Source organism: Octodon degus, unplaced genomic scaffold (assembly GCF_000260255.1).
Source record: "Octodon degus isolate 3935 unplaced genomic scaffold, OctDeg1.0 scaffold00195, whole genome shotgun sequence".
NCBI lineage: Eukaryota > Metazoa > Chordata > Mammalia > Rodentia > Octodontidae > Octodon > Octodon degus.
Window position 1 is genome coordinate 2,984,339 of NW_004524771.1, and position 11,710 is coordinate 2,996,048.

The 11,710-nt window shown below is 40.3% G+C and overlaps 1 protein-coding gene across 1 annotated transcript in view; it reads right to left on the bottom strand.

The window, feature by feature from the left end:
* The window catches only part of Shisa9 (shisa family member 9), a 321,503-nt gene that overhangs the window by 25,546 nt on the left and 284,247 nt on the right, over positions 1–11,710 (bottom strand). Inside the window, exon 3 of the mRNA XM_004644223.2 lies at positions 1,235–1,390. Coding sequence (XP_004644280.2) covers positions 1,235–1,390 — 156 coding nt within the window. The remainder of the gene's footprint in view (positions 1–1,234; positions 1,391–11,710) is intronic.

The following is an 11,710-nucleotide window of genomic DNA, read 5'->3' on the forward strand; positions in this document are numbered from 1 at the left end:
GCTTCCCTTTGGAAGCATCTAGGAGCTCGGTAAAAATGCTCCACTTTGAGTTCCATCCTCAAGTAGATCAGTTAAAGTCTGTAGCGTGGGCCCAGGGCATATTTACATTTGGCTATTTTGTATGTGATTTTAGTAATTTACATCCACAAGTAAGAGATACTTTCTTAGGGAAAACAGAGGTTGCCACAGCCAACCACAAACCAGGAATCAGCAACTAGCATGGCTACTGCTTCCATCTAGTGGAACTCTTCTAGAAACAAACTATTCAAATCCTTGATCACCTTGTTAAGGTTGCTATCACCCTACCTCAAGTATGAGTAGGGAAGAGGCTGCAAAGAACCAGGGAAGTGGTAGGAGACTTAGCTCTGGAATGATAAAAATATAGGTTCAATTATTGGCTCTGTTAGCCTCCACTGTTTGATTTGGAGTAAGATAAAGCAGCCTCTTTGAGTATGTTTACTAATCGAACAATGGTGATAATGCATGTCTTCCTCTTTGGATCAATGAGACAGTGTGAGCAAAGATCTAAAACAGTGTTGCACACTTGGCAAAGACTCGATTTACATTAGCTCCAGATGCCCACTGCAGAAAACATTTACATTCGGAATACCAGAGGTTACTTGGGATAGGAATGTGCATTGCATGATAAGCTTTCAGAGATGGGATAGACTGTGTAGGTAGAGGGTGCTACTCACTAGAAGGATGGCATTTGGAGACCTGTATTCCATGTCTGTGTTCCTAAGAATTCACTAGGGCAGATAGAGAATACTAAAGCGATTTCAGTGTCAATGGGTCCACATGAGTGGGCAGGTCCTCCTCCCCAGGAAACAAATCTTATCCAGCATGTGTCTATTGTCCAACTACATTGCCTTGTACATCAAAGTAGTAAAGTATGACTTGAGCTTAGTCAGAGAAAGCAGATAAGGGAAAGGGACTTTTGTTCTCAGTTACCTGGGTCCATATAAAGAAACCTGTAAGATAGATAGGTAGGTAGGTAGGTAGGTAGGTAGGTAGGTAGGTAGGTAGGTGGGTGGGTAGGTAGGTAGATGACAGATAGATAGATAGATAGATAGATAGATAGATAGATAGATAGATAGAGCAGCAAAAAAAACAATATAAAAGGAGAGGTAGAGAAAGAGAGAGAGAGGTGGAAAAGTTGGTGAGAAAGAGGTTTAGAAGAACACAAACACAGACAAGGAGGAGAAGCAAACAGGGACCCATGCAGAAGTCTTACCAACTGCCTTCAAGGAGGCGTACTTGTTGAGCTCTTTGCCTGGTGGCTGCTGTTCATAAGGATTGGAGATCTGGCCCAGATTGGGATACGAATGTGGATGGCCCATCTGCTGGAGCAAAGGAGAGGTGGGTACTGCGTTGTTCATCTGGGTGGTGTCTGAAAGGGAAGAGACAGAGAGACAGTCATAGATAAGGCAGAGCCTTCTACCCACCTGCATCATTATCACATCCCTTAAAACCAAAACTCTCCACACCTGCTGGGGACATGAGGGGCAGAAGAGCAAAAGGTAAACAACCAAAGTCCCTGGGGATCAACTGAGGAAATGTGGGTGACTTCACCTTTAAGGGAAGAGTATGTGCTCAGAACATCTCCGCCTCTCACATAGATTAACAAGTTAAGGTCCCATGATTAAGGGGTTATTTCTGTCGTTCAAAAAACATTTGTGTAAAAAGATGCTCAACCTCATATATTATCAAGGAAATGCAAATCAGAAGAACAATGAAAAGGCATTCCTTTGTCAAAAGATGGACAAACATTAAAAGCATTGGAGGACACAAACACTGGCAAAGGCATAAGGAAAATAAAATCCTTGTAATTGCCTGGTGAACATGGAACCTGCTATAACCTACAGAAAAGTCAGCATAGTGTATTCAAATTCAACAGACATGTGTATGTTTACCAAACAATAGATATATCTAGAGACTGAGCCTAAAGAAACATAAGCACCGGAATATGTGGATATTTGTTCAGAGATGTTTCTTGCACAATTGCATTGTTTCCTAATATAAAATAAAGATACAAAAATAAACTGAACTTCTGTTACTATATAAATTCTTTAAAATTACTGTGCCTATATTGTATGATATATTTATGATGGAATATCTTACAATTGTTAGAAGAGTGCACTAAAGTAAGTTATACATGTTGAACTGGAGATTTTCTTGTGGTTTATATTGTTAAATAGGGAAGAAAGTTTCAAACTAATAGAAATAATACAGATTTTTTCTTAAAGGAAAAGGTCTATGCCTAATTTTGTGTGCTATGGTTTGTATAAGACATATAAAATACATAAAGAACACAAAATGAATATTGGCTGTTACAAAGGAAGGGAATTCACCGGAAGAGAGGATGCAGAAGATTAGTTTGAGGAAATATCCTTTGAGATGAGATCCAGTGGAAGAATAGAATGCTTTTGAGTGTGGTGGGAAAGAAAAGGCACTAGGTAGGTATTTGGTCAGAGAAGTCAGCGAGGGTCTTGTAGCTGGAGGGAAATACAAACACTCAGAAGTGAGAGAGTTGCACCTGGCCATGCACAACTGTGGAACACAAGAGAAGAAAGTGGAATAGGTTGGTCTAGAAAGGCTGGCAGCACTTGGAGGAGTTTGTCAAGGGGCCCATCTTCATCATGAAGGTAAAAGATGGACAAGATAAAATTGGAGGAAAGGAGGATAGATGAGAGAGTGATGGTTCAGGTTCAGCCAGGAAATCTGGGGTCTCTCCAGCATCAGGAAGCACTGGCATCAGTCCAGATACATATTACACTCGAGGCTGCAGGTACCTCAAAAAGTCTCTTCTCAGGCTTGCACACCCACCCTTTCCTAGCCAATGTGCATGTTGCATGCTAAAAGCTAACAGCTGCCCCTGGTATGCAAAGGATTGTTCTCAGCTGATGAAACCACCAAGTCAGGCTTACTTCACTTCATGCATCTCATCCTCAAAACGTGGGGTGGCCAACCACCAATGCATGGTTGACGATCAATCTGTGGTTAACAACTAAGGTGCCAAGAGCAGCTGTTTGCTTCAAAGTGGAAACAATCTTATGGAGCAAAGGGTGTTCTGAATCTCACTATGAACTGGAACAAATTTAGGGCTTGGGTTGTCAAGAGTTTTTTTGTAAAGGGCCAGGTAGTAAATATTTTAGGCTTTGCAGGTCAATTAGCCTGTATTTTAACTTACCTACCAAGGTAGTATGAAAGCAGCCCTAGATAGTATATAAAAAATAGATATGAGTATGTTTCAATAAAATTTTATTTGCACAATCAAGTAGCTCCAAACTACTGAGCCACAGTTTGATCACAGATAGATTCGACTTCACCTGAGACCCCATCCTTGTGTGGCTTATCTCCCTTATTGTATTTCTCTTAAAGTTTAATAAACTTTAGAGTCATAAAATAACTCCCTCAGAGCCACATCTACCTGAATCCCTATCTTGGGCTCTGCTTCTAGACAACTCAATCCATAGTGTATATAAGAATATGCTTGGTTTTAAAAACCCACGAAAGCAAAAGGAAAGGAAAGGGGTACCACAGCCGATGTGCAAATACAGACAGTGTATTTTTCTTTACCAAACATGCTGAGACCATGACACAAACCCAAATGACTAAACGGAGCATCACCAAGCATAGACCAACTACTCAAACCCAGGCTGGCATCCAAAGGGGTGAGAGAATTCTTCAAAACTTTTTAATTGAAATTCAGCTAAAGGAGCATAGGCCTCCAACTAAGCAGGGGAAGAACAGGCATAGTTTCCACTCTGGGATGCCTTGAACCTTCCTCTCCTGAGCCAACTAGCGGAGGGTTCTGTCTGCTTCCCTTGGGAATGGTAAAAGAAGAATATTTTTGCCCAAATATTGGTCCAAGGTGAAGTAGTTGAGTCTGGTATGTAGTTTTGGGGGGTAACTACTGTTTCTGTATCAAGAACTCATTATTTTAAAATTTTGTAAGGTTTTTGATTGTTTCTTTGTTTTGGTGCAGGGTCTCACTACACAGTTCAGCCTCATAGTGATCCTCCTGATTTGTGCTTCCCTAGTGCTGGGATTACAAGCATATGCCACCATACCCAGACTCTTAAAAATTTTACTGTACTTATTTCTCATACATAGTGCTCATATGCACCATAGGGAATTTGTACCTGTACATAATATATATTTTCATTATTTATTTTATTATTATTATTATTATTATTTTTTTTTTTGGTGGAACTGGGGATTGAACTCAGGTCCTTGTGCTTGCCAGGCAAGCACTTATTCTACTGAGCCGTCTCCCCAGCCCAAACAATGACAGCAGGGTTTTTTTAGTTTGTTTTGTTTTGTTTTTTGGTTGTTTGTTTGGTTGATTTTTGGTGATACCAGGGATTGAACTCAGGACATTGCACTTGCCAGGCAGGCACTTACGCCACTGAGCTATATCCTCGGCCCCTATTTTTATTTTTTAAAGAGAATAGAAACAGTTTTAAAACTATAACAAATGACATTGAATTTCACTTAACAAAATGACAGGAAATCAACAATGGTAGTTGTATTGCATGTTGTTGTCTTCAAATTAGTGGTTCAGATTACCAGATATAATCATGAAAATTGGTCAGACTCCTTTAATATACTGCTTTGTCTCCATTTGGTCATGTGACAAGCTGCCAATTCTGTTTGTATTTTCTCAGACATCAGTGAGATAAGGTCTCAAGTGTAAGCATATCTGGAAAATGGTTTGAATAAATACAGAAAAAGGGTGGAAGACATGGGGGAAGAAAGAAGGAAACAGAGTGTGACACCACGTATCACGCAACTGTGGTACACTGAGTTGAATCTCACTCTGGTACATGGTGTTAAATGTAGGCCTCGAAAGGAAATCACCTGCAGGGATGGAGTCGCTTTGGATTTTCTTTTTTTTTTTTTTTTTTTTTTTTTTTTTTTTTTTTTTTTAATGCCATTTCTTTTTTTTTAAATTTTTTTTTGGTGGAACCAGGGATTGAACTCAGGCCCTTGCGCTTGCCAGGGAAGCGCTTATTCCACTGAGCCATCTCCCTGGCCCTTTTCCCTTTGGATTTTTACACCAAAACTCCAAATCATTGGTGGAGGGCTACTCCAAGGAGACATTAATTCCTCGACACTCACATGTGCTATGTCTATAGGCAGTGTCAGCCATGGTGGTCAAAAGCATCCCTGCCCAGAGATGTAAGAGCTGTAAGCTGAAAAGCATGTGTGTATACTCGGGAATGGCAAAGACTTAAGCGCTACAGTAATTCACATCTCTGGCCAAAGAAGCGAGCACATGACCCAAATCAGATCAATCATAATTCTTTCTTTTCTCACAGTGATTGCATGGCTGGTTCTACACTGAGTCCCTGAGATTTCTTCCATGTATATTTCTATTTAGTAGCTACTGGAGTAAAAAGACACAAGGCCATGAAGTCAAGTGATAGTGAACCTTCCACATAGAGGAAGATCTTTCTTCAGTATGAGAAGCTGAGAGAATAAAGGCACTCCCTTTTTAAAAAAATGTATTTAGTACAGGGTCTCACTACACAGATCAGACTCAAGTGATCCTCCTGTTTTCAGCCTCCCAACCCCTGAGATCACAGTATCATGATGCCCAGTCTCAACTGCCATCTCAGCACACCCCAAGGGTGGGGCCGACATGACTTGTGGTGCTGGGGATCAAACCCCGGTCCCTGCATTCTGCTTAAGCAGGTGCTTTAGTCTGCTGAGCTATCTGGCCAGTCCAAGCCACTCCCTTCTAAATAGCTATATATGCTCTAGGGTTCCTGTCACTTGCAACATAGAGTTTTGACAAATGAAATTTGCATCTGGACTCCTTCTGGGAAGCTGGAACTGATCAGAATCAGCTATCCCTGAAGCCATACTGAAAAAAGGCAAAGCTTGATGTTTGCATCAAAATGGAGACGCTATTGGCACTCGTTTCACTGCAGAACTGTAGCAGCAACTTCCCAGCTGGGGTGAGAGGGGCAAGGTGGGATGAAGAGATGGTGGTCAACACATCCAGTTATAGTGAGAAGGGAAGAACATGTTATGGTGTCACGGAGGCGCGACTACAGTCTATAATAATGTGTGATTCAAATAGTGAGAAGAGAGGATATTGCACGTTCTCACCACAGAGAAATGCTGAATGTTTAGGGCCATGGATATGCTTATTACTCTGCTTTGATCTTTACATGAAACATCCCACTGTACTTAGATACATACAGTGATTATGTGTCAGTTATAAGTAAAACTTTGACATATTGAGCAGTATACAGAGAACAACCAAGGACAATGGTAAACTAATTGAATAATGGTTCCATGGGAAGTCTTTTATCTTTCCTGGAAATAAATCTCAAGCACCAGACTTACTATCAGAACTGACACCCTCAGACTTATCCTCCAGGGTAAGCTCTTCTACCATATCTTTTCTCCCTCTGTCCCAAAACCCATCTCTATGTTCAAATTCTGTCTCAAGCCCTGCCTAGGGAGATGCTAGCCATTTCATTAAAGGAGAAAAAAAATCTGTGGAGATGTTCTTCACAGGACATCTTGGGACAGCTTTTATATTATTAAACAGAATGCTTAATATTCCATTATAGAGTATTTGCTTTTAGATTATTTCTATCAAGACTTGAGCTACCTCAAGGGCAGGAAGTAGTTATTTAATATAAGTAGGCATGACAGAGAGGGCCCTCCAAAGTGATACCTCTCAAAAGGAGAAATGAGGCTGCCCCAAAATCATGTTCCCACTTTCACATTCAAAACCACAGGAAGCCAATTTCTGGCAGTTTTAGATAGCCACTTTATGTTAGCTTCCAGGCATTGGATATTGAGAAATATTAAAATTCAGTCTCAGAGAAGCCATCAAGAATTATTAAACATACATTTGTGGCTGGGTTTTAAAATGTTGTTTCACTTTACTGGACAGAAAACGGGCAGCCCAGGTACTTCATGGAGTTTTCCCCCAAATCCCCAAATCCATTCAGAGAAGACAGAGAAAGCATAGATGAAAGAAAAACCCAAGTTGGCATCTAAGAAAACTAGCACAGTAGAGCAAAAAGAGTGCAGACTGCGCAAGATTTAGCTTACAGTCTGCAAATATACTGCTCTTGCAGAGTCGAGACAAGAGACAAAGATAGAGTGTGTGAGCACGTATGCGTGCATGCATGTAAGTACAAGCACAACAGCATCTCTTTTGAGGAATTTCGTAACATCAGTTATGTCTGCTCTTGGCAGAGCGATTTCTCTTCCAGGTATGCCCAACCCCAGGGACACCTTATCCACCCCTACAGAATGTTCTCCCTACCTAATGCCATAAAATACTACTCTCACCTCATTATAATTTTGCAACTTATTATGTTTCTTAGAAAAAACTAAAGAGTACTTTCTGTCCTACAGCACTGGGTTCCATTAAGACTCTCTATCAGGAAACAAGAAGCTGGTGACATTCCTGTGCTCTCTGTCCTAATACAAAGAAGGAGGCTCATCTACCTGACAATCATGTTCAAAGAAAGTTAAGATACAATTACCCTAATTGGAAGCACCTGCTGGCCCTCCAGCATGGTAACCACGACGTAAGTACTGTTATTATGTGGTTATATCTTAGTCACACCACGGAAGTAAAGTGGATGCAATTCAAAGAGGGTCAGTTAGGGTAAAAACTTCTCAGTTACAAACACTGAGAGGATGCTAGGAGTTTCTTTGTGCAGAAAAGACAGATATGAAGGACTAAATCAGTTCAGTTTGTCTTAGAGGAAAGACAATGGGAAACTCTTTCAAAACCTGTGACAAGGAAAAATAACATAGACTGACCCCAGAGAGGCACGTGCACGTCTTACATATACTATCTCCTTTGGTCCTTGTGTCCGCCTTAGGAAGGAGTGATGTAGGGATGATACATAGCAATGTTAAATTTTTTATTATAGAACAATTTGAAGGTTACAGAAATACTGGAAAGATTGTACAGAAAGTTTCCATATATGCTAGACATAGTTCCTATCATTAACATAGTATTGGAGCACATTTGTAACAAAGGAATGAAACAATGCGCATTACCATGAAATCTCACATTTCATTCAGATTTCCTTACTTTTACAAATTTGTCCCTTTTTTCCTATTCCAGAATCTCTTCTGGGTAGCATATGAAACGTCTCCTAGGTTTTGCTTGGCTGTGGCAGCTGCTCAGATGATGATTTTTATAGCATAGAGGAGCACTGGGCAGACACCTTGGAGGATGCCCTTCAAGCGGAATTTGTCTCATATTCCCCTCATGATTAGATTGGGGTGACAAGGTTAGGGCAAGAAAACCACACAGGCAAAGTGACATTCTTCTGATAACCTATCAAGGAGATGTCCTAGGATGATTTGTCACTGTTGATGCTAACTTTATCATGTAGCTAAGGTAGCATTTGTCAGACTTCTCCATTCTGAAATGACTACTTTCCTCCCTCTATCCTTTGGTCTTTGGAAAGAAGGTGCTATGTTCCATGCACACCCAAGGTCAGGCGGTTATGCTCTGGCTTCATGAGCGGTTCCTGTCTGTATAAACAGTTCAGAGTTCCTCATGGGACATTTGTTTCTTCCCCCTCACTTGTTTATTCATTCATTTGATCATTTTGAACTTGGGTTATAATCCCATACTACCTTATTTCTTTTTTATCAAATTGCTGCAGCTCTAGCCAACTGAAAGTATCTTGGTTGGCTCCTAGGTCCTTGTGGTGATTCAGTGCTCATCTTGCATATTGCTGACCTTGGCCCAAGAAAAGACCGTTTCTTCAAGGAGCTTCATCTCACTGGAGTAGGTGTTAGGAACAAATATCTGCATGCAAGGGACACTGCAGTTGCTTCTAGTCTCTCAGTTGATGGAATAAGAAAACTTGTTGTTTTAAACTAACACACACAAAGAAAAATTAAACTAACACACATATATACATATATCTAAAAATACCTTTACATGCAACCATCTGTGCCTATTTTAGCCTAAGCACAAGTGCATCCTCATATCTCCCACTGACATCCATTATCAAATGGATATTTCCAGCCCTCTCCCCTCATCCTAATAGTAATAAAACTGTCTCCCATCATCCACTATCCCTTTAGCTAATTGTTTGATTTGCTACTTATGTATAGCAACAGCAGACTTGTCAGCTCATACCCCTATAGGAAACAGCTATCAGAATACAGTGCTTGGAAGCTAAGTACTTTTCATATTATTGACATATGCTTCCCCTTTTTGTCTTCCTGAGTATACGAGCTTTACTTTGGATGACCCATGGCTTCCATATGCCTGGGTGAGGTGAGGAATTAAGAGTTTATTACAGAAGTAACAAAATAAAAATGACAGTGCTAGTGTTGGTGGTGATGATGGTGGTAATGATAATGAGAGAGAAAGAGGACACAGACTTGGATACATAATAAACACATGTTATGGGGGTTAGGAGGTACAAGTCACTTCTATATATTAATTCATCTATTTCCAAATTGTCTATAGGCTATTATTATTAACCTATTTTGCAGAGGGGGAAACCAGACCCAAAGAAGCTTTTCCCAAATTAACTACTTGAGAGTAGAAGAACCATCTTTGAGCCTGGCTGTCTAAGTAGGACACTTCCTTGGACACTTCCTTACTGCTTTTGTGTGAGTTAATATTCAAATTCCTGACATTCAAAAACTGATTTTGTAGCCAGATAATATAGCATTTTAATCATGCTACTATCTGTGGAAGATTTTTCTTTTCTTTCTAAATACTTTCATCTCCACTTGTTAGCATATTAAGGACAAGATTTGGTTGGCAAGACAACAGAGTTTTAACAAAGGTGAATCAAAGAAGAAAAGACATAGAAAGCCTGCTCTGATTCTGGGGGTTTTGAGAAGAAAAAAAGAGAAGAGGAAGACTAAAACCCAGGGTATGAAGAGGAATGTTGGATGAGTTGAAGAAAATCCTAGGGTAGAATCTCCTGTCCTGTTCCTAATTGGGGCTCTAGTAGTACCTCATTGTGAAGAAGCTCTGAGCTGTCACAGAATAGCTGAGGCAGTTAAAAACATGGGTATCAGCTGATGGAAAGATTGCCAAGTTGGCAGTTTCCAGAGACTCCTAGATACCTGATGGCTTTGAACAGGGGTTGTGCTACAGATCCTGTCATTGTTGAGTAATGAATTCTTTACACTTCATCCTACTTTCCTAAGCAGATGGACACCACAGGCCAACTCAAATAAAATATGTATACTCAGAAACTCAGAATTACAAAAGCACATTATTGAGGGTTTTTTTGTAGTTTATATCAAGATTTTTAGTAGGATGTTGCCTTCCTGTGAATAATTTTCAGTTTTGTATGTCCGTTACTAGTTTTTACTCCTTCTGTTATTTAAGTGATTTCATCTCTGTCCCTGTTTTGCCAGAAGAAATGCTTCTAGTTATTATAGCACCCACAGATTCAATATCACAATACTTTGTTTCTTTGTACAAGAAATTGAACTCAGGACCTCACACTTGCCAGGCAGGAGCTGTGCTGATGAGCTACATCCCTGGCCAATACTGTTATACAATAGTTCTTCCAGTTATTCCTCCCTGCGTTATTCACTAAGAAACCTGAACAGGGGTTGCGCTACAGATCCTGTCATTGTTGAGTAATGAATGCTTTCCATTTCATCCTACTCTCCTAAGCAGATGGACACCACAGGCCAACTCAAGCAAAATCACTATTTTATTTACTAAGTTAGTTATTCAGTAAGCACACTGTGACCTTCATTACTCGTGATTGCTCTGCAGTGCAGTAAGTGAGGTGGAGTGTGGAGAATGGGAAGTGGTTGGACGAGGTAAATACTAGGACCATAAGTAAGGGTCAAAGGGGAGAGTAGTGGTAGATGCAAAGAAAAGATCAACATGTGTTCTGTTTTTATTGTAGTACTTTAAGTCAAATGGAAGGGTTAATCCTGAGAGTTTTATTCATAACAGCCAAATCCTGGAAGCAGCCTGTATGCCCAACCACAGATGATTGGAGAAACAAACGTGATAGGTATATATAGTGGAATACTACTTAGCTATAAAGAATGACAAATTTGAGACAGTCATAGGAAAGTGTCTACACCTGGAAAATATAATATGGAGTGAAACAAGTAAGGCACCCAAGCTTAAATAACATATGGTACCTCTCATCTGAGTGAGGCAAAGTATAAACAAAGAAAATGATGCAGGATGGGTAGAAAGGAACAAGGAGAGGAATCTCTTGCAATAGCAAAGCAGTCCAAAGCAACTAGGATGAGGGCCAAAAAGGAGGGGAGAGAGAAATAAGAAGAATAAAGACACACCATGTGCCCACCTAATAACCCCATAGCATGAGCTAAGACAAATAATATTAACTAGTATGAAAAAGGGGATAGGGGAATTGGTGAGGGAGAGGGAGGGAAAGGGAAGGGGATTGCAAGCTGTAATATGTACGCACACCATTTTCAAGATGACTGAAAACTGCATGAATTGCAAACATATAGGAATTTTCAAAATAACACATTTGGTGTGTAAAAACATTTTACTCCCAATTCTCTAAATGTTATGGTGCCATTTTATAGACATGGAAACCAGAACTCAGATGTGTGGAATGACTTTCCCAAGAGCAGCACCTTGCCCCAGATCACATAGCCTGTTGCAGCAGTGTCGGGACTCAATCCCAGGTGTGTCTGGTGCAAAGTTCGTGCTTTCTGAACTAAGCCAGACTGCTCTAAG